General features: G+C 46.7%; 1 protein-coding gene across 1 annotated transcript; it reads right to left on the bottom strand.

Annotated features, from left to right (window-relative positions):
* Positions 1 to 5: 5 nt before the first annotated feature.
* LOC136454514 (uncharacterized) lies at positions 6 to 23,934 on the bottom strand. The gene is made up of 8 exons (XM_066454909.1): positions 23,909 to 23,934; positions 23,520 to 23,811; positions 23,130 to 23,367; positions 22,759 to 23,033; positions 22,441 to 22,653; positions 1,399 to 1,491; positions 1,190 to 1,294; positions 6 to 386 (listed from the first exon to the last, which is right to left on the bottom strand). Exons 1-8 carry the CDS (start codon positions 23,932 to 23,934, stop codon positions 6 to 8), a joined length of 1,623 nt encoding a protein of 540 aa, XP_066311006.1.
* Positions 23,935 to 24,351: the final 417 nt, after the last annotated feature.

The following is a 24,351-nucleotide window of genomic DNA, read 5'->3' on the forward strand; positions in this document are numbered from 1 at the left end:
GTGACCTAGTCTTTGTTCAAGGTGAACAACTGACGAAGAAGAGCATTGGTTTCCTCTTCTTGTTTCTTTAAATTTTTAATTTGTTCTGCCTGCTTCTCCCTTGCTTTCTCTAATTCCTCAACCTTCTTCTTCAACACTTCCAACTCATCCTGCTGACCATGAAGTTGGTCTCTAAGTGCTACAGCACCTTGTTTCTCTACCGCAACTTCAGCCTCCAACTCTTGTACACGTGCAGCAGCGGTAGCGCTTCTCTTGGGGACTGTTGTCTCAAAGCCAACATTTCGAAGAAATTTACTTGATGGCAAAACATGAGCAACAACTTCAGCAGGAGTCTTTAGTTGTTCCCCTTCTGGTGTAGGCTGAGCCATCATGGTATCCATTTGGTCCTAACATGTTAAGAAAAATAGTTTGCATTATAGTTAGTATACAAATATGGAAAAAAAATTCAAGCAATTACTAACTGAATAGAAAAAATACTACATTTGATGACAAAACAAGCTAGAACCAGAACGGATAATTTTGTTGTTGCCACTTAAAAGTAGTGAATTCATATTTCAGACTATGCAATTAAAAAGAGTTGTATGTTTCACTCCGGGACATTACTTCAATGACACATTGACACTACTAGAAGAACATCCATATAGCAACATAGTTAATTATCTGATGCTGCTACAAACCTGCGGACCTGCTGCTAGCTGCTACAAACCTGCAGACCTATTGCTTGAAGGACACTACTAAAAGTATGCAAAGTTTTGTAGGTTGCAGACCTGCTGCTGCTATGAACCTTTGGCCACTTCAGTTACAGTAAATAAATTGTTATCTGGTCCTTCAAATAATTAAACTCAGTTACTACCCCCAACTTTCCAATTTCATCATTAACCAAATTTTTAGAGTACGGCTCAATTTAGTTTTGGCATGATGATTTGAACTTCTAGAAATAATTCCATCCAAATTTTAGTTTTGTAGATACACATGGTTTGCATATTTCATTGTCATGGATAGACTAAATTCTGGTAGTAGTACTTCCTATCAATGATACAGATTTTGGCTGCTCTGACTTCCTATATCAGTTAAGTGTGATTTTATTTAATCCCTTGAATTTCAAAAGGAGGTAGTGCTACTATGTTGTCATTAGGATATATTGCAGCCTTATCAGGTCTAGAACAGTCCATTTAGAACATGTACTTACAATCTTTTCCTTCACGGGCTCACAAAAACCGGTCTTGCTGCTGCAGTGTAATTCCTTGAAAAGATCGATTGCAGTGGGTGGCACATCTTTATATTTGTTTTGTTTCTAAATTAACATGTAAACAATTTGTAAATGTTAGTTTAGAATCCACAAAATAGTTCAACACAGAATAAACATTGAACACACACACATAATATTTTGTATCTTACCAGGACATGGGCGTGCGCAATGAAGCATCTAGATCCTATCCTTTGAGCGAACCGAACTTTTCCACGATTCTCAATGTTTTTGACACACCTTTCCTATAAGATATATCATAGTATGAAAGGATCAGATTATAAAGGTAGTTTCATTTAGATAAACTATGGGCTATATATATGTGAAGCTTCATTTAGACAAATTGTGAGCTATATATCTGTTATATGAATGCTGCGTAAATGACTCAGAACAGTAAAGTAAAATAATGCGGTAGACAAGAGTCAATTTACATTATATGACAACTATTGGAAGTTTTTTCATGCAACATACTGGATGTTTCAAAAAAAGAACAATGCACATACATATGTGATTAAATATCTTGATGTACTCCTAGAGAAACCAAGCATGCCCAAGAATGAATGGAAGGAACTCTATACCTGTCAGGTTCATAAACCCGGGGTCCCTCGAGGACCGGCTTCCACGCACGGGCTCGGCCCAGGAAAACAACATACAGTTCATGGGCTGGCCCAAGAGTCTAAAAATACAACGAGCCGGAAGGGTAGTCTGGTCACCGATCGGAAGGTCTACCCAAAAGAACAAGTGCCCGTTCGTTAACTTCTTCGGCCCACCTCTCCGACCGGAGCACTCGCTTCAGGCACCAGCCGTCTCCAAGCAGTCTCTCCAATCAGAAGGCCTGGCCCAAAATGCTGCATCCGACTCTAACCCCACGATCGGGGCTCCTGGGAACCCTGCTCACCGCTCTTCTCCGACCGGCGCACTGAGAACCGACTGGAGCCATCTGACCAAGGACACCCCGTTCGGAAGGAACTAGAAGACGTGCGGAGAAAGGCAAGGCATGGCTTACAAGTCAAAACCACTGTACTAGGGACCATACCAGGCATGAAACAGTGCTCTGCAGCCACCCTAACATAAAGTATTGTAGGGGACGCTAAAAACTCCCATACAGAAAGCCCCCTCCCCCCCGCATGTCTCTAAACATCGATCGCAGTATGGGCTCCAGGATTTGCCATACCGGGTGAACATAGCACGGCTCCTTACATGCCACTAGGCATCAAGAAGTATTTGCAGGTACTGGTGTCCATCCTTCCTAAAGAAGATAGCTCGACCTCCCGTGCGCATCTAACATTCTACAACGATATCAACAGTGTTGAGGGCGTCTACCATTATCTAGTCTTCATCAGTGTGGGCAACAAGGCTTAGAAATATCAGTACTCTCTCCCTCTCACCTGTAAAGCCATCTCCTTCATCTATAAAAGGGGATGCGCTCCCTCCTACGAAGGGGACGGGCTTCTTCAAGACCAGAGTTCCTTAGATCGACATCAACACCCCACAACCATAGAACCACCAAACTTCGACCACAACCCTTCCGGTCGAAGCCAACCAAACCTCTTGTACACCCTATCTTTCTCTCTCTCGTTTGTAACCCCACTATAGACTTCGAGCACCTGGGCTCAGGAATAAAGTCACTGACCAACCCCGACTGGACGTAGGGCACATTGCCCGAACCAGTATAAATCATGTGTCATTGAGTGCTAGGCCACCTCCAATCACAACGTATAGCAAAACTACAAATATTTACTACTTGGTCATTTTCTGCACCGATAGTTGGCACCGTCCGTGGAGAAGACGCTGTACGTTCAACACTTTTTGGTCATCGGATGGCCCATTTTTTGTCCACCCCCATCATGGCGGGCTCGGGCGATACAATTCGTTTCGGCTCGCTGGAGTTCCCTACACTCTCGCCCACCGGGATGCGGGTTCCAGCTGCCTTCGAGCCATCCCGGGCCTTCTGCTTCGAGAGCCTAGACTTTGTCTCTGATCGGCTCGGCGTACTCCACCTCTGTGAGGAGACTCGCGACCCAGCACCCATCGGAGGGACATCCTCCATCGACTCCGGGACGCGCGACTTCAATGACATGGCATCTGCGCTTCATTTCGAGCAAACTCTCTGCTCAAACCCCGCTGTGAGTAATATACAAGATGTTGTTTACTTACTACGCTCTATCTTATGCCAAATACCCGGTGGGTTACCGTTGTCCCCGTCGCAGCCGTCATACGACCGGTTCCCCAATGGCCTCACGTCTTCCACGGACGCATATGCCTAGGGACTCCAAAAGGTGCTGGCGCCGCACCCTCTCACGTCTAAGTTCATGGGGATGGTGAGCTATGCTCCCACCTGTTTCCTCGACATCATGGATGACGACGTTGGGAGTGATGGCTCTAGCATCAGAGACATGGCGCCTAGCCATTGTCGGTCCCAGGAGTACGCTGTGGCGGATGCCTCAGAACAGCCGCTAGGGGTAACGGAGTCCTTTCGGACCCACGCCCCGCCGGACCCTCACACAGAGACCCCCGAGCTCACACGTGAGCATGGGGAGGATCTATGATGACAGTTGCCGCATCAGCCACCAACTACACCAACGCGCTCGATGCACCACACTACGCCCCATGCGCATAGACCGGTGAGCGGCGCTCGGGGTCATGCCCGTCAGCACCAGTGCAATGCCCTAGTTTGGGGAACCGACCCCCCACAGTTCGCTTGGGCTAGTTAGAACATTGCCGCTGCGGCAATGCTCCTACGCAGTCTGTCTGAGCCAAACAACCCTCATGAACAGGCGATCCACCGGAACCTCTGGGCACTGGTGGAAACCGCCGCCGTTCAACAAGCGGAGTGCTTCGTATCGTGACACCGACTCGTGACCTCGCTCCTCGTCCGGGGAATAGGGACGCAGTAGATGGGGCACTACACCCTGTCACCGCCACAACCACCGAGTGTAGCACAGGAAGCCACAACTGCACCTCGTCTTGACTTGACGACCACCCCGTGCCGACCGCCTATCTATGCGTGGCTCGGGCTGAACCAAGACACGCGCAGCATCGACCGGAGTCCTAGCCCTGACCGCCTAGGACCATGGACCCTTGTCCGACCGCTCCAGCAAGCATCGTTCCTACCGCGGTTTAACGGAGGCCGCGACAAAGGTAAGGCCAAGCGCCAGGATCAAGAAAGGGCCCCTCCATGCAGGGGGGGAAAAAGAACAGAAAGGATCACCGCCAATTGGCTAACTTCGCGTTGGTCGCCGCGGCCGATCACGTGGGCATGCAGCCCCAGAAAGACCCTCCGGGCCACTTCCACGATCTCATGGAGAGCCCGTGCACCAACCACGACTACCCCGTCAAGCACCTCTACAAGGACTGCCAGCTCCTCAAGCACCTACTGAGGTAGGCTGGCAGGCCCAAGGGAAGAAGAAGGCGAGGAAGCAGCAACTAGAGGCAGGGGCGTAGCGAGCAAGGATCCAGATGACTGAAGTGATCCGACCAGAAGCCTACTGACTGAAGGACGATGACGACGATGCTCTCCGAGGACCTTGGAACAGCTATGTCTTTCTTTCTTTTCCTAAGTTTCAGTCTTACCTTTACTTAGCGAACGCTCCTATAAGAGCACTCTGACCTGAACACTTTTCGACTCGGGGCGCTTAGGGGCTCCACTAGGGGGCTCTACTACCCCACTATTTTTGCTTTCACCTTAAGAACTCTTTTACTTTTGTATGGAGAAACTCCTTCCTACCCGAACGAAAGGGCAGTTCGTTCCTTTGATTTACCTTACGTAACTTTGCTTTAGAACATTTCGACTGATCTCACCCCGCCTTTTCCTACGGCTACGATTGGTCGAGCCTCGTGGGCCATGCCCTGGGCTCACAAAGTTGCAGCCTATGGAACAAATGGGCAGGTACGAGAGAGAAAGAAATTTAAAACAAAATTATGCTAAGGGAGAACTAAGGAACGAAAGGGAACAAGCTTTCCCGAACGGAGCAACTCCATCACAAAAACAAAAACCGATTGCAGTCATTAAAACACACACGAACATTTTACACAGGGGTTCCCCCCGCCCATGAACTTAAACTTCTTATATTTACTAACTACTTATATTTAAAAAGGTATTAAACCGACCCGGCGACATCTGCTGACGGCGTGACCGACAAAGGCGCAGGCTGCTCGCTCCCCGACAGCACGACGTTCGACTCGATCGGGGCCGAGGCGACGTTCCCCCCCCCCCCCCGAACCAGGCTCCATGCTATCAGCAGGCTCAGAGGCATCCTCTCCACGCATGCTTCGGGCCATGTCTTGATGGCGAACATCCATCACCCACTCGGCGGAGACTTGCTCTAACACCGATCGTGCGTGCGGCAGCAGGCTCACCCCGATTGACTGGATGTCCTCCATGCTCAGGCCTTCAGCATACCCACCGCAGATAGTGGCAAAGTCTAGATTTGGGTGGTACGTCGCCACCGAGGTCAGCACCCCCGATGCTCCACAAAATAGCCTGCTCCTGACAAGGTCCTTAACCACATCCGAGACCTCCGCCAGCTGAACTGTGGGCGTGCTGGTACTTGGCGCTGACCCAAAGACTTCCGATATGACAAGCTGGGTAGCGTTTGGGATCTTGCCAAGCTCCCCTCTGAGAGCACGTCGCTCTTCATAGGACTTGGCTAGCTCCTCGACATTCCGGCTGAAATTCGCCTTGGTTGTCTCTAGGTCTCGCTCCAGCGCCTTCACCTTTTCACCTAGCTCTGCAAGAAGAGCGACAAGCTCAGAAACAGGCTGGGGGAAAAAATCAACACCATGAGAAAACAAAAAGGTACGCAGCGATGCGAGAGGCCTCAAGGGTGGAGAGATCCTCTGCCTGTCGAACCGCCTATTCGCGCAGCCGGGCACTCGCGTCCTCCATCCCCATCACCTGGTCCCAGAGCATGAGCACTTCCTGATCCGCTTCCGACCGGGCCCTCTGCTCCGCCTCCAGGGCCTTCTATGCTGACTCCAGGGCGGCTCGCTCTGGCTCAAGGGCTGCCAAGGCCTCTTGGAGCTCTGCCTCAGTGTTCACTAGGGATGTTTGCAGCCCCGCCTTAGTCTCCGCCTGGTGGACCTTTGCCGCCTCGAGCCCTCGCTCGGCAGCAGTCGCCCGCTCTACCACACGCTGCTCCTCCGCCCGCGCTGCAGCCGCCTTGGCCACCCAGGCCTGGGACTCATGGCAAGTGGACTCCACCCAGCGCTCGAGCTCAGCCATCTGGGTGTGTTCCGCCTGGAGGAAGTGAGACTTGCAGGACGACACCTTCCTTATTTCCTATGGAAAATAGGCATTATAAAAACAATCGATGAAAGATTCAAAGGGCAAGGAGAAGTACCAGAAACTCACCTTCACGGCGAGCTGCAGGTCGACCTCAACCAGCTACCGGGCAAACTAAGCCTACTTCCGAGCGCTCTCTGGCTTCACGGACAACTCGGTGACCTTGAACACCATGGCTTGCCCTTGACCACCAAAAATGTCCCAGAGCTGGTGCTCCTGGGAATCCTGGAGGATGAACCTCGCCTTCGACGGGTCCTCGGGGAAGGGCAACTCTAGGTCACCCTCCAATGAACCGTCGGAGGGCCCAGCCTCCAACCGGACCACCGCCAGCTCCCATGGCGACACCGACGGATCCACCATGGTATCCACCTTGTCGTCAGACGGGATCTCCACCACCAGGTTGAAAGGTCCTAATATGGCTAGAGGGGGGGTGAATAGCCTATTTAAAAATCTACAAATCAACTAGAGCAATTTGATTAGTATGACAAATAGCGTAATGCAAACTTGCTCTATCTCTACAAGGGTTGCAAGCCACCTATCCAACAATTCTAGTTGCAATGATTACTTAGGCACCCAAACTTGCTATTGTAACTACTTACTAAGAGCTCTCAAACTTGCTACTCTAAAGAGCTCAACTAGATGAATGTAAATAATAAAGCAAGCTCTCAATTCTAATTACACTAAAGAGCTTGTATCAACTAGTTTGCAAGAATGTAAATAAGTGAGTAGGGTGATTATACCGCCGTGTAGGGGATGAACCAATCACAAGATGAAGATTAAGCCAATCACCGGGAGAATGCAAATGACAAGAGACAACTGATTTTTCTCCCGAGGTTCACGTGCTTGCCAACATGCTAGTCCCCATTGTGTCGACCTACACTTGGTGGTTTGGCGGCTAAGAGGTGTTTCACAAACCTCAACCACACGATTGGACACTATAAGAACCTCCCCACAAGTGGGGTAACTCAATGACACGAGCAATTTACTAGAGTTATCTTTTGGCACTCTGCCGGGGAAGGTACAACTCCCCTCATAATCACCGAAGGTGGCCACGAATAATCACCAACTCATGCCAATCCTCCACCGCTGCACCAAGCCATCTAGGTGGTGGCAACCACCAAGAGTAACAAGCGAAATCTGCAGTGCAACACGAATACCAAGTGCCTCTAGATGCAATCACTCAAGCAATGCACTTGGATTCTATCCCAATCTCACAAAGATGATGAATCAGTGATGGAGATGAGTGAGAGGGCTTTGGCTAAGCTCACAAGGTTGCTATGTCAATGAAAATGTGCAAGGGAGTGAGCTTGAGCTGGCCATGGGGCTTAAATAGAAGTCCCCATGAAATAGAGCCGTTGTACCCCTTCACTGGGTACTGATTGGGGTGACCAGACGCTAGATCCAATGTCTGGTCGCCTGATGTAAGCCACGTGTCATTCTAAGTTAAACCTGAGCCGCTAGATGTCAACGGCTATTAACTGACCGGACACTCAGACCACAGTGTCCGGTCATTTCCAGTAAGCTCCCAAAACCATCTTTTGCCGACCGGACGCATCCGGTCATGCTTGACCGGACACAGACCAGCGTCTGGTGCTTAACCCTAGTCACAGTCCCATCCGACAACATGACCGGACGTAGCCCTTCAGCGTCTGGTCACTGGGTGATCCAGCGTTCGGTCAGTTGACCGACGCCAACATCATTGCGACCAACTCCATTTCAACTCTATCTTCTTCACCCTTGCTTAAATGTGCTAACCACCAAGTGTATCACCATGTGCACATGTGTTAGCATACTTTCACAAACGTTTACAAGGGTGTTAGTACTCCACTAGATCCTAAATGCATATGCAATGAATTAGAGCATCTAGTGGCACTTTGATAACCGCATTTCGATATGAGTTTCACACCTCTTAATAGTACGGCTATCTATCCTAAATGTGATCACACTCACTAAGTGTCTTGATCACTAAAACAAAATGGCTCCTACATTTTATACCTTTGCCTTGAGCCTTTTGTTTTTCTCTTTCTTCTTTTCCAAGTTCAAGCATTTTATCATCACCAATGTCATGATCTTCGTCATTGCTTCATCACTTGGAGTAGTGCTACCTATCTCATAATCATCTTGATAAACTAGGTTAGCACTTAGGGTTTCATCAATTAACCAAAACCAAACTAGAGCTTTCAATCTCCCCCTTTTTGGTAATTGATGACAACCCTTATACAAAGATATGAATTAAAGTTCATTTGAATCCATGTTGCTTGCCCAAGCATATTTACCTTGTGTAAAGGATATGGATAAGTTTCATGAACTCCATATGATAGCAATTGCTCCCCTTACATATGTGCTAAGAGTTTGGATTGAAGCTTTGCACATATGATTAGATAGGAAATATAGGAGTCAATTTCTACCAAATGATGCTAAGGTATAAGAGATGGACCTTTGAAGCGTGATACTAATTGGAGTGCACCAATATACCATCCTTAGCACCATTAGTAACTAGACATACACAAAAACTAGAATACCTCATGGGATCAATATTACAAATAAGGGTCTAGTTTCCATAGAATGAACATAGGTCTAGTTACTTTAGCCTATGCATGCTAGTTTTTTTTATTTCAACATTCAAACCTATAACTAGCATACACCACACAAGCATGGATATTTGAAATTAAAACTTATGCCATGCAAGCAAACATATGTAATGCACATTCAAATGCACCATACAAGTTTATGAGCTTGCTCCCCCTATTTGTATGCTCAAAATTTTAATTGATCCCCTTCCTTTGTCATATTTTATCCCCTTCCTTTGTCATATTTTATCTCTCCCCCTTTGTTTCTTTGTTGGCTTTTCACTATCTTTGTACACTATTTCTCCCCCTTTGTCATCAATGACCACAAAGGCTTAAAGTGTAGATAGGGTAGGATTATCAATGTCAACAACTAGCACAAAAGGTGACCTCAAATTATAGATAGGTTGGGGTGAAACCATGTGAAATGAGGATCATTTTCTTAAATTGGTTCAATCTAGATTGCTTGCAAAAGATACTTAACTTGGTTTGATCCAAGGACAAGCTTCTTCACACCTCCAATAAGGGTTATCTTGTACCATGTTGAGTTAAACATTTATAGCTTATTTTCTAGATCAAACACTAGGTTCACAAGCCCACAAACATGTCATATGCTACCACTAGATCATTTCAAATATACAAGCAATAGTGGTACCATACAAGCATCAAATTCATTTGATTTTCGTGTATGAGCCTATTCAAATGTGAAATATGTCTAGATGCACTAAACATGTCCTTCGCAAGGATGTATGTTATGCCAATCAATTTTTACCTTGTATTGCTCGAAGGAGAGGCATGTCATATAATGGGGGGTGCATCAACACATATTGGAGAAGTCAAGTATGTTCAATTCATTCCTTAGCTTGCAAAACCTCTTCTCATCAAGGGGCTTGGTGAAGATATCGGCAAGTTGATCTTCGGTGCCCACACTCTCTATGCAAATGTCCCCTTTTTATTGGTGATGTCTTATGAAATGATGGCGGACATCAATATGCTTTGTTCTTGAGTGTTGAACCGGGTTGTTGGTGAGCTTTACGGCACTTTCATTGTCACATAGCAATGGCACTTGCTTGAACTTGATTCCAAAGTCACTCAAGGTAGCCTTCATCCAAAGTAATTGAGCACAACAACTACCAGCTGAAATGTACTCCGCTTCGGCGGTTGAAAGTGCTACACTATTTTGCTTCTTTGATGACCAAGATACAAGTGATCTTCCCAATAGTTGACATGTGCCCGATGTGCTCTTTCTCTCAACTTTGCATCCCACATAATCGGAGTCCGAATATCCAATCAACTCAAATCTTGCTCCTTTAGGATACCATAATCCAACATGTTGTGTATGCTTCAAGTACCTCAATATTCTCTTTGTTGCCTTCAAATGACTTTCTCTTGGTGAGGCTTGAAATCTAGCACACATGCATACACTAAACATCACATCCGGTCTTGATGCGATCACATAGAGTAGGCTTCCAATCATAGACTGATACATCTTTTGATCCACCATGTTGCCACTAACATCACTATCTAAGCTTCACTTGTCCCCGTTGGTGTACTAATAGCTTTCCTCTCATCCATTTCAAACTTCTTGAGCATGTCCTTGATATACTTGCCTTGACTCACAAATGTGCTATTCTTCATTTGCTTGATTTGAAGACCAAGGAAGTAACTAAGTTCTCCAATCATAGATATCTCAAACTCACTTGCCATCGTCTTGCCAAACTCCTCATAAAATTCTTGATTTGTTGATCCAAAGATAATATCATCAACATAGATTTGCATTATAAACAAGTCATTTCCAAGCTTCTTGGTGAAGAGAGTGGTGTCAACCTTTCCCATCTTGAATCCCTTAGAGAGTAGGAAATCCCTCAATCTCTCATACCATGCTCTAGGTGCTTGTTTCAATCCATACAAAGCCTTTCTCAACTTGAACACATGGTTGGGTTTCTTTTCATCTTCAAAACCGGGAGGTTGCTCAACATACACAAGCTCATTGATGTACCCATTGAGAAATGCACTTTTCACATCCATTTGGTACAACTTGATGTTGTTGGCACAAGCATAAGCTAGCAAGATCCTAATTGCTTCCAATCTTACAACCAGGGCATATGTTTCTCCAAAGTCAAGACCTTCAACTTGAGTGTAACCTTGAGCCACTAATCTTGCTTTGTTCCTTATTACTATCCCATCTTGATCTTGCTTGTTCCAAAAGATCCACTTAGTTCCAATCACATTATGATCCTTAGGCCTCTCAACTAAATCCCATACTTGGTTTCTTGTGAAGTTGTTTAGCTCTTCATGCATAGCATTGATCCAATCAACATCCCTCAAAGCTTCATCTATCTTCTTAGGTTCAATGAATGACACAAATGAGAAATGCTCACAAAATGAGGCCAATCTTGATCTTATTTGCACACCTCTTGAAATATCACCAATGATAGTGTCCAATGGATGATCTCTTGCAACATTGGTTGGTTGAAGCACTTGCACTTGATTGCTAGCATTTGATTGATCACTTGGTTGAGATGATGAACTAGCCATTTGTTGATCTTGCACATTGCCATCACTAGTGTTTGCTTGGTTTTGATCATGAGAACCACTAGTTTGCACATTTGAGTTAGAGAGCACTTGATTCTTGTCATCTTCAACATCAATCACCTCTCTAGGCCTTATATCACTAATGTCCATGTTCTTCATTGCATTGACCAATTGAGTGCCTCTTACATCATCTAGATTCTCATCTTCCTCTTAGGAACCATTTATTTCATCAAACTCCACATCATGAACCTCCTCAAGAGTACCACTAGCCAAATTCCAAACTCTATAAGCCTTGCTAGTGGTGGAGTAACCAAGCAAGAAACCTTCATCACATTTCTTTTTAAACTTGCTCAATCTAGTGCCTTTCTTCAATATGTAGCATTTACATCCAAATACCTGAAAGTATGCTATGTTTGGCTTTCTTTCATTTAAAAGCTCATAAGGTGTCTTCTCCATCATGGGGTGACAATAGAGTCGATTGCTATAGTAGCAAGCCGTGTTGATTGCTTTGGCCCAAAATGAATGACTCACATTGTACTCACTCAACATTGATCTTGCCATATCAATCAAGGTTCTATTCTTTCTTTCAACTAGCCCATTTGATTGAGGAGTGTACTTGGCCGAGAATTGATGTCTAATTCTAAATTCATCACACAACTCATCAATTCTTGTGTTCTTGAATTCACTACCATTGTCACTTCTAACTTTCTTGATGGTTGTTTCAAACTCATTGTGAATGCCCTTGACAAATGATTTGAATGTTGCAAACACATCACTCTTGTCAACAAGAAAGAATACCCATGTGTATCTAGTGAAATCATCCACAATCACAAATCCATATTTATTTTCTCCAATGCTAGTGTATGTGGTTGGTCCAAACAAGTCTATGTACATTAACTCAAATGCCTTAGATGTGCTCATCATGCTCTTCTTAGGATGTGTATTACCAACTTGCTTTCCAGCTTGACATGCACTACATAGCTTATCCTTCTCAAATGTGACATCTTTCAAGCCTCTAACTAAGTCATGCTTAATCAATTTGTTCAATTGTTTCATTCCAACATGACCAAGCCTTCTATGCCATAACCAACCCATGCTAGACTTAGTGATCAAACATGTTGACAATTGAGCTTCTCTAGCATTGAAATCAACCAAGTATAGATTCTCATATCTAAATCCTTTGAATATTAAGTTAGAGCCATCTACACTTATGATCTCTACATCATCCACACCAAATATGCACTTGAAACCAAGATCACATAATTGAGCTACCGACAATAGGTTGAAGTTCAAGCTCTCTACTAGTAGCACATTGGAAATGCTCAAATCATTGGATATTGCAATCTTACCAAGCCCTTTGACCTTGCCTTTGCCATTGTCACCAAATGTGATACTATCAATCTCATTGCTCTTGCTTTCATTGATTGAATTGAACATTCTTGAATCACCAGTCATGTGTTGTGTGCACCCACTATCAAGCACCCAATGCCTTCCTCCGGCTTTATAATTTACCTATAAAAGAAGATCAATTCTTTTTAGGTACCCAAACTTGCTTAGGTCCTTGTAGGTTAGTTACCAAGGTCTTTAGTACCCAAATAGCCTTCTTCTTTGGGCCCACAATTGATGTACCAATGAACTTAGACTTCACACCATTGGCACCCTTATAAAGCATGTAACAAGAATCAAATTTGATTGATGATACATTAGGTAGCTTGTTCTTGTTAGTCTTGCAATTTTGCTCTATATGCCCAACTTGCTTGCATCTATTGCAAAACCGACCATTGCCCTTCACAAAGCTAGCTTTGGGAGTGACAAAGGTCGCCTTGCCTTTCTTGGGGGTATAGCCTAATCCCTCTTTGTTGAGAGAAAATCTTTGGCTACTCAAGCACTTTAGCAAGTGGGCTTCTCCACCATAGGCATTGCCTAAGGCACGAGTGAGCTCATTCACCTCCTTCTTGAGGTTCTCATTTTCCACCATAAGTGAGGCATCACAAGTGAGACCATCACTCAAAGGTGAAGTGGAAGTTGTAGTGCTACAAAAAGTGTTAGTGGGAGCAACAATAATGAGTTCATGAAAAGATTCATCAATAAGATCACATGTTAGTCCCACATCACATGTTACTATCACTTGTTCCTTCTTGGCTTCCTCCACTTTGACTTGCTCAATGAGAGAGAAGTAAGCCTTTTCAAGCTTAGAATGAGCTTTGCCAAGCTTCTCATGGGCTTCCATTAGCCTCTCATGAGTGGCATTGAGCTCATCAAGGGATTGCTCAAGAAATTTGACTTTCTTGTTCAATTCCTTGCACTCCTTTCTCTTCATCTCAAAGCAAGTATGCACTTGCTCACACATGTCCATGAGCTCCTCCTTGGAGTACTCCTCATCATCATCATCATCACTCCTACAAGCATCACTTTCACATTCATCATCATCACTCACATCATATTTTACCTTGGTAGGTTTTGCCATGAGACATGTCGATGGAGTGTCGAAGATGGAGAGCTTCTTGTTGATGATGATGCTTGCTAGTGCTCTCTTGATTGATTTCTTGTCATCATCACTAGAGCTATCACTATCTGAAGAGCCATCACTATCCCAAGTGACTACATAGCCTCCACCCTTCTTCTTCTTTTGGAAGGTCATTCTCTTCTCCTTTTCTTTCTTATCCTCCTTGTGCTTCTTCTTCTCATCCTCATCATTGTCACTATTATATGGACAATTTGCTACTATATGATCAGGGCTCTTGTAATTGTATCATCTTCTCACATACTCTTTCTTCTTGGTGTGATCTCTTCTCTTTCTTGCACCATAGCCCTTCTTCTTCATGAATTTTCCCATCTTGCGCACAAAGAGAGCCATAGCTTCATCATCAATATCACTAAGATCATCATCATCACTTGATTCTTTCTTGGACTTGCCCTTGTTCTTTGATGATGATGAGCTAGCCTTGAATGCTATGCTTTTCTTCTTCTTGTCTTCTTCTTCCTTCTTGTCATCCTTGTCATCCCCCTCCCTTTCCACACGGTATGTCTCTTGTGTCATGACATCACCTAGTACTTGGTTGGGGGTAATATCCTTCAATCCTCCTCTTATGATTAGCAATCTTAACATCTCAAATCTTGGAGGTAGGCACATCAAGAACCGATGAGAGACATCATCATCCTTGATCTTTTCTCCCAATGCCTTCAAATCATTGACAATCACTTGCAATTGATGGAACATCTCTAGAATGCTCTCAGCTTCCTTCATCTTGAAGCTTGTCAATTTATCCTTGAGGATATACAACTTGGCACTCTTCACCACTGGTGTGCCCTCATAAGTTTCTTCCAATCTTTTCCATACTTCATTTGCTCTTTCACAATCCTTGATTTGCTCAAACACCTTAGAATCAATGGCATTGTATATGGTGTTGAGAGCCATTGTATTGCATTGCTTGTTGATCTTATCTTGGTTGGTGGGATCATCAGGATCGATGATAGAATAATCATTCTTGGTCACTTCCCATACTTGATCATTGATTGAACCAAGATACATCCTCATCTTTCTCTTCCAATAATCATAGCATGTGCCATCAAAGAATGGTGGTTTGCCCCCACATGGTTGAACACAACTTGAGCCATAATTTGACACTGAGGTTGTTAAGCCTTCAATCAAATGGTGACCACTACTCTGATACCACTTGAAAGGGCCTAATATGGCTAGAGGGGGTGAATAGCCTATTTAAAAATCTACAAAACAACTAGAGCAATTTGATTAGTATGACAAATAGCATAATGCAAACTTGCTCTAGCTCTACAAGGGTTGCAAGCCACCTATCCAATAATTCTAGTTGCAATGATTACTTAGGCACTCAAACTTGCTATTGTAACTACTTACTAAGAGCTCTCAAACTTGCTACTCTAAAGAGCTCAACTAGATGAATGTAAATAATAAAGCAAGCTCTCAGTTCTAATTACACTAAAGAGCTTGTATCAACTAGTTTGCAAGAATGTAAATAAGTGAGTAGGGTGATTATACCACCATGTAGGGGATGAACCAATCACAAGATGAAGATTAAGCCAATCACCGGGAGAATGCAAATGACAAGAGACAACCGATTTTTCTCCCAAGGTTCATGTGCTTGCCAACACGCTAGTCCCCGTTGTGTCGACCTACACTTGGTGGTTCAGTGCCTAAGAGGTGTTTCACAAACCTCGACCACATGGTTGGACACCACAAGAACCTCCCCCTAAGTGAGGTAACTCAATGACACGAGCAATTTACTAGAGTTACCTTTTGGCACTCCACCGGGGAAGGTACAACTCCCCTCACAATCACCGAAGGCGGCCATGAACAATCACCAACTCGTGTCGATCCTCCACCGCTGCACCAAGCCATCTAGGTGGTGGCAACCACCAAGAGTAACAAGTGAAATCCGCAGCGCAACACGAATACCAAGTGCCTCTAGATGCAATCACTCAAGCAATGCACTTGGATTCTCTCCCAATCTCACAAATATGATGAATCAATGATGGAGATGAGTGGGAGGGCTTTGGCTAAGCTCACAAGGTTGCTATGTTAATGAAAATGTGCAAGGGAGTGAGCTTGAGCTGGCCATGGGTCTTAAATAGAAGCCCCCACAAAATAGAGCCATTGTACCCCTTCACTGGGTACTGATCAGGGTGACCGGACGCTCTGGTCTAGTTGACCGGACGCTGGATCCAGCGTTCGATCGCCCGATGTAAGCCATGTGTCATTCTGAGTTAAACCTAAGCCGCCAGATCTCAACGGCTATTAACTGGCTGGACGCTCTAGCACAATTGACCGGACGCTCAGACCACAGTGTCCCGTCATTTCTAGTAAGCTCCCAAAACCATCTTTTGCCGATCGGACGCGTCCAGTCATGCTTGACCGGACACAGACTAGCGTCTGGTGCTTAACCCTAGTCATAGTCCCATCCGACAACATGACCGGACATAGCCCTTCAGCGTCCGATCGCTGGGTGATCCAGCGTCCGGTCAGTTGACCGACGACAACATCATTGCGACCAACTCCATTTCAACTCTATCTTCTTCACCCTTGCTTAAATGTGCTAACCACCAAGTGTATCACTATGTGCACATGTGTTAGCATACTTTCACAAACGTTTACAAGGGTGTTAGTACTCCACTAGATCCTAAATGCATATGCAATGAATTAGAACATCTAGTGGGCACTTTGATAACCGCATTTCGATACAAGTTTCACTCCTCTTAATAGTATGGCTATCTATCCTAAATGTGATCACACTCACTAAGTGTCTTGATCACTAAAACAAAATGGCTCCTACATTTTATACCTTTGCCTTGAGCCTTTTATTTTTCTCTTTCTTCTTTTCCAAGTTCAAGCATTTTATCATCACCAATGTCATGATCTTCATCATTGCTTCATCAATTGGAGTAGTGCTACCTATCTCATGATCATCTTGATAAACTAGGTTAGCACTTAGGATTTTATCAATTAACCAAAACCAAACTAGATCTTTCACATGTTCGCATGGGACGCCGCCTGGCATCCCAACTCCATTCCAGCCACACTTCCCTCCCGCGACTTTGGCCCCGACGGCAAGGTTGGGTCGTGTAGCCCTCCACCCGGTGAGATGGGGAGCTCACCCCCCTTGTCTCCTCTACCACAACTAGCAGAGGAGGGGCCGCAAGGGTTACCTCTGATGCCACCTCTGCCACTGGCATCGGGATCGCCGCCGCTGTCACATTATCAGCAGGTGCCCCGAGGGGCACCACCCCCAGGAGGGAAGGCTTCGTTGCTGCCCCCTTTGCTCGCCACAGCACGCTATAGAGTGGGCCTCCAAACCTCCTGCACGGAGGTCAGGGTGATGCTCAACCCTGGCATCCCCCGGCCACTGACAAAAATCATGGGTAAGCCACACTCCAAAAAGACTCAACCACCAAGAGTCGAAGAGGCAATGAAAGGAAACATACCGGGTGGTGAGCGGCACTACCCTGAAGACAGGCTCTGATGATGATGGCCCATAGGATGAGGACCGCTCTCGGACAGTGACCCACACCCCCTCACTTCAGACGGGGTTGGAGTCATCCCAACCCACTCCTGCCCGCCCTGTGGGTCGCCCCAACCTCCGGCTCGGGGCTCCCCGATCAGAGCAGTGGGCAGGGTGTCCACCGACTGTGAGTCGCATGTCGACCGGGCACCAGTCTACCCCTTAGACCGCATGGACTGCTCGGCCACACCCATGGTAGGCGGGGCCTCCTCTAGCCACAAGTCTGGTGTTGCCACTGGCTCTGTCGCCGCACGGACGTCGGTCCGCTCCTCGGACTGCCCGACTCGTCCAGCTGCATCCGCCACAGGCGACAATGGAGCTGGCAACACCACCGAGGGGCGTGGTGACCATGTTCGCTTTGCCACCCATTCACCGATGACATCCACACTCGTGGCACGCTTCCTCGATGAAGGAACCTCCGCACGTCACGCGGCCTCCTGCTCCTCACCAGCGGACATCGTCGTAGGGTCGCGACATTCCACTGAGGTCGCAACGACCTCCTGACCCTCCTCCTCATCGGAGAAGACCATGTCGTCCAGATCTGTAGGATCATCTGACACGAGTTCCGACTCGATGCCGCTCGCACGTTCCCCGGCTCTCACGTGTCGGGTGACCTCCTTCTTCTCTTCTTTCCAATAAACCTCCTTGGTTTTTTTCTTCTTCCGAGCGTCTGTCGCCTTCTTCTGGGTGGCCTATCAAGCCCGGCCCATTGGCCCCTTGGGAAGGTGCGGCCGGGACTTGTACCTCCCAAGCCCCTATGGAATGAATGAACCGAAATCAAAAAAGAAGAGGGGCAGAGGAAAAAGCACGAGCAAAGTAAGGGAGCATACCAGCGAGGGCATGATCGAGGCATTAAACGGTATGGGTTTTCCCACCATTGTCTCTTTGGGCCTTAGCTATAGCACTCGGCCGACACGACTCTAGATCTCGTTGTCCGGCAGCTCCTTCGGCGATGCGCGGTCTAGGTCCGACCAGCCGTTATACTTCCACATCGGGTGCGTCCTCTCTGTCAACGGTGCGACCTGGCGGCAGTAAAGGGTGTGGAACACCCACACCCCATCGAGGCCACCCCTTATGAGCTTCCAGAGCTCCTCCTCGATGGCCTCCACCTTGTGCTTCTCTGTGTGGGCACAGCCCCATGACCAACTCTTCTGCTTCATCGGCCTCCTGCCGGTAAACACCAGAAACAGCGCCCCGCTGGATTCCTAATGTAGAACCACTCCCCATGCCATCCCTGGTTGGAGTCACAAGGGGAGTATGCGGGATATGAGCCTCCCGCACACTGCTTCCTCTATAGGGCGAAGCCTTCGACCGAAGTGGTCTCGGCCGAACTCTAGTCCGCCATAGCTCTCCCAGAGAAGAAGAGCCGGAAGAGGTCGACGTGTGGCTCCATCCTGAGGAACGCCTCACAGATGGTGATGAAGCCAGCGATGTGCAGCACCCCCGTTGGATTGAGGTGCTGCAGTTCTAGACCCCAGTGTTGAGGAGCCTATGCAGGAACTAGTGCACGGGGTATCCTAATCCACGCTCGTGGAAGGTAAGGAAAGAAACCACCTCATCAGGATGAGGTTGTAGGAACTCCTCCTCCTTCCTGGGGACCCTCCAGTGCGCCACTTCCTGCAGTGGCAGGAACCCCTTCGCGACGAATGCCTCCAGCACCGATGCCCTCACGGTGGACGACCTCTAGTCTGACATTTTGGTGAGTTCCTCTCTTCTCCCTTGCTCTCTCCCCTTCTTTCCTAGAAACCTCTGTGACTCTCAGGAACGCTCATGGCAAAGAGGAGGAGAGAAGGCGGCGGTAGATGAAGAAAAGGCAAAAGAGCGAAACGAAAACCCTCTCCCCTCTCCTACTTAAGGAAAAGGGAGCAGCGGTAACGGAGGGACGCACTGATCGGGGAAGTCAGAACGACGGGGGCGAGATTTTCTCTTTCTTTCATTTAATGCAGATAAGACGCGCCCAGCTCGATGGAATGGCTCCTGATCAGATGGGACATGGCCTGGCCATAGCCCACCACTACCGCATGATCAACCACTACCACACAACGGGCATAGGAACCGAAGCGCCACTGCACGCGGGCGGCTCCCCACTTCCCCAAGCCAGACCTAAAGGAACCCGAATGATAGGTAAGGATAGACACCAACTGATAGGTAAGGAAGCAAAGGGGTGCCCCATGTAGGCCACGCCGACTCCATTGCGGACGACGAGCATGGGTCCCGGTCAGACATTTCCGACTGAAGCTCTCCGAACCCCGTCACTCAGGTCGTCAAGGTCCCAGTTAGACTTTTTTGACTGAGGCTCTCCAAGCCCCATCACTCCAATCGCCAAGGTAAACATTACCAAAACCCCCTCTATTTCATTACAAATCATTCATACATCCATACGCGCATTCATCTCATACGCCTAAACCCCCTAGATGGTTAGGGCATGAACCGCCCAGGGGCTTGGGAACTAAGCATCGCACGTGCAGCGAAATGCACTAGAACGCTTCGTGTTGCACCACAAAGCAGCGGTTTGCCTCATTCGACATGAGCAACCAAACAGAGCTAGGGGAGAAAACCGTAGATGAGCACTGTGTGGCCTTCGCCCGGTCTGGCAAATCGGGTCATCTCAACCTTCTTGTTTGATCCTGAACCTCTCTCCAAGCCCATAGAATCTCCATCGAGGGGAGGCCATTAGGCCACCTAGGTCGGTCTCCGGAATGACCTAGGCATCTACCAAGCTACAGGTAAAGGAGTAGTGGAATGCCACAAGAGGGCTATGCCGACCCCATCACAAACGACAGACCCAGATTCCGCTCGATCACACCCATTAGCGAGCTCACCGAGCTAGTCTTTGAGCCCGAGCGATCGGGATAGGCGACAAAACTCAGCCCCTCCGGATGTGAGGAACTAGATGAGGTAGCCCAAAATGACTCACACCAACCCCCACGAAAGCCCGACAAGGCCCGGGGGCTCAAATGCTAAGGGGCCGCGACTTCGAACTCACGTCGACTGGATCGGCGACATCCGGCTATGGCTCTTGGGACCACGACTCCGAACTCATGTCGAATGGATCGACAACATCCAGCTATGGCTCTTAGGACCACAACTCCGAACTCACATAACGGCTTCACTAACTAAAACTAACTCTCTTGATCCATGGCGAGCACCGATGTCTGGGTCTACTCGTGACTCCACCTTAACCAATCCCACAGCACGCACCGACGCCAAAGATCAAACTCTGTTGCATCCAAAACTAAGCTATCTCCATTCACGGTGCGCACCGATGCCAAGGCTTGTCTCAAACTAAACTTTCTCACCCGATCCTCGGCGTGCACCGACACCGGGATCAGTAAGTTCTGTCTCAATCCAATCCCCGTGCTTAAAAACACCTCAGCTGCACAACGACGCCATGGTTAAACAAAATTACGTCTCAAAACTCAAAACATGCACACCCATGGGTACGCTCGCGCACACCCACTGACACAACACAAAAACCCCCAGCCGGTTCCGCCGGAACCACCCAGGGGCTCGGGGGCTACACCCACCAGCAAGACAAAAAATCCCCCGCATGATTTGGCTCAAATCACTCGGGGGCTCGGGGGCTCTTGTTGGGTTCATAAACCCAGGGTCCCTCGAGGACCAGCTTCCACGCTCGGGCTCGGCCTAGGAAAACAACATACAGTTCATGGGCTGGCCCAAGAGTCTAAAACACAATGGGCCGGAAGGGCAGTCCGGCCACCGACCGGAAGGTCTACCCAAAAGAACAAGTGCTCGTTCGTCAACTTCTTTAGCCCACCTCTTCGACCGGAGCACTTGCTTCAGGCACCATCCGTCTCCAAGCAATCTCTCCAATCGAAAGGCCTAGCCCAAAACACTGCTTCTAACTCTGACCCTATGACCGGGGCTCATGGGAATCCTGCTCACCGCTCTTCTCTGACCGGCGCACTGAGAACCGATTGGAGACATTCAACTGGGGACACCTCGTTCGGAAGGAACCAAAAGACATGTGGAGAAAGGCAAGGCATGGCTCACAAGTCAAAACCACTGTACCAGGGACCATACCCTGCATGAAACAGTGCTCTGTAGCCACCCTGACACAAAGTGTTGTAGGGGCCGCTAAAAACTCCCATATGGAAAGCCCCCCCATGTGTCTCTGAACATTGATCGCAGTATGGGTTCCAGGATTTGCCATACCGGGTGAACATAGCGCGGCTCCTCACATGCCACTAGGCATCAAGAAGTATTTGCAGGTACCGGCATCCATCCTTCCTAAAGAAGATAGCTCGACCTCCCATGCGCATCTGACATTCTACAGCGACATCAACAGTGTTGAGGGCACCTACCATTATCCAGTCTTCATCAGCGTGGGCAACAAGGCTTAGAAACATCCGTACTCTCTCCCTCTCACCTGTAAAGCCATCCCCTTCATCTATAAAAGGGGATGTGCTCCCTCCTACGAAGTGGACGGACTTCTTCAAGACCAGAGTTCCTCATATCGACATCAACACCCCACAACCGTAGAACCACCAAACTCCGACCGCAACCCTTGCGGTCGGAGCCAAACGAACCTCTTGTACACCCCATCTTTCTCTCTCTCTCTCATTTGTAACCCCACTACAGACTTCGAGCACCTGGGCTCAGGAATAAAGTCACCAACCGACCCTGACTGAACGTAAGGCACGTTGCCCGAACCAGTATAAATCCTGTGTCATTGAGTGCTAGGCCACCTCCGATCACAACGTACAGCAAAACTATAAATATTTACTAGTTGGTCATTTTCTACAATGACAATACCTTATGCTTAGGGCTTGACCATAGCTCCACGAGTGCAATCCATTGTTCATCAGTCATACTCCTCACCGGATATGTTGTTCTCACTTCATTTGCAGGTACTCCATCAAAGTAAGCCCTCTTCAGCTCGTGCCTTAATTGTCGTTGCCCAATCTTGAGCAAATGAAAGCATGCAGCTTCAACTTCCTTGTCTTTAGGGTCTATGGTAAATTTGATCTAGTGAAGAGCATGTCAAGAGCACGTAGATTAGAAGAAGAGGCATTCAAACCATAACAAAAAAAGAACATTAATTGTGCTATTGGAAAGACTTCTTCTACTTACACCCATCTTTCCCATGTAGTCTTTAAAAGGATTTTCATCGTTCTTGTACTCCTTCTTGTACTCCTTCCAATGTGTATATATTGGTATGTGTTGCCTCAATATAATACCTCCCTCTAATGCAAGCTTTGCAGCTTGCATGGGTGCATCTGGCCTTCTTTTCCCTTTAGCAATAACCAACGGCATCTTACTGTTTAAACCATGGCATATCCTGTCCAAATCTCTGCCCATACTTCTGCCCCTGCTGCATTGAGTAATCAAGTTATCACTTGGTTCACCTGAAAATAATGAGCTTTTCATGGTTAGCGCACATCATAAATTTTTCATGAAAATAGGCAAATCATATTTTTTGGAGAGGAGCAATGTTTTCTTGCCTTCAAAGCCTGTTTGAATCTGCTCATCATCTTGTGTAGAACAGTCAATAGCAAGCAATGCATCTTCTTTTACATTTGTAGTTGTACCATGTTGGATACCTTCCTCAGTTGATAGTTCCCTCATCCTCTGCCTAGTCATTCTAGTGGTTTGCTCTTGTCCAACAGGTGGCATGGAGACTCTCTTTGATCCTCTTGTTCTGACAGTATTCCTGATGGTATTTTTTGACAAAATGCTCCTCTGCATGGCTTGCATAATACAAGGAAAAAATTACAACCAGCAGCATGATTGTCTTTGTATGTGCAGCATTAGCAACCTGCAAAGCCTTGGTACCTTGCTAATAATAAGAAACAATAAAGGACAAACAAACATATGCTTAGAAGACTTGGTACCTTGCTAATAACCTCCTCATCTTCACAGTCCTCACTCTCCTGACCACTCTCCTGACCTATATACAACGATCCAGAAACTTCATGGTCTTCACCCTTTCTCTCCATAGATGTATTGTTCACTATGGGCACTAATGTCTTGATACCAAGCCTCTCCAGCTCTAGGTTGTTTTTCATTATTTCTTCATTCCTTGAACGCTCATATTCAGTAATAGGCACCTTTGTAAAAATCATTTGAGAGTAGTTAGAAGGTTGGAATTTAATGAGATTATATGCCTCTGTAAAACCGAAGAGCCTACATAAATGATGCATGTTTAATTAACTTTTCATATTAGACATTGCAAGTTGTATAGCAAGGATGACTTGCTGCATGCACAAAAAGATGTTCTTACAGGAGAAGTTTTGCAAGATTAAACATCCAGCAAATATAAACCCAAAGAAAAATTTAGTTAACCTAGCTACCTACCTAATCATTCATCTATTTAAAGGATATTACATATATGTTGTTGCTGGACAGGCTCTAGAATCTTTGTTGCTGCTGCTGGATTACAGAGATAAGCTAACTGTATGTTGCTGCTATTGGATAGGCTCTCTACCATCTTTGTTGGACATCATCTAGTAAGCCAAACTGTAATATATGCTGCTGTTGTTGTAGGTTGCTGCTACAAAATTGCAGCAAACCTTGCACAAACTATGCTGATGCTGTTGCTGCTGCAAACTATAGGTTTATTGTATTGATGGGAATTGTACATTATCAGGTTCATTGTATTAATTAGTCTAAGGAGATACTATACATTGTAATAAGTCATAGAAGGTATTAATCAACTTAAGATTA

The sequence above is a fragment of the Miscanthus floridulus genome, chromosome 5 (genome assembly GCF_019320115.1).
Source record: "Miscanthus floridulus cultivar M001 chromosome 5, ASM1932011v1, whole genome shotgun sequence".
Taxonomy (NCBI): domain Eukaryota; kingdom Viridiplantae; phylum Streptophyta; class Magnoliopsida; order Poales; family Poaceae; genus Miscanthus; species Miscanthus floridulus.

Coding starts and splice junctions, on each gene's coding strand:
- LOC136454514 (XM_066454909.1), bottom strand. CDS start 23,934: ATGTTTAATCTTGCAAAACTTCTCCT. Junction 1,295..1,398: donor TTGCGCACGCCCATGTCCTG/GTAAGATACAAA, acceptor ATGTTAATTTAG/AAACAAAACAAATATAAAGA. Junction 387..1,189: donor AGCCCGTGAAGGAAAAGATT/GTAAGTACATGT, acceptor TTAACATGTTAG/GACCAAATGGATACCATGAT.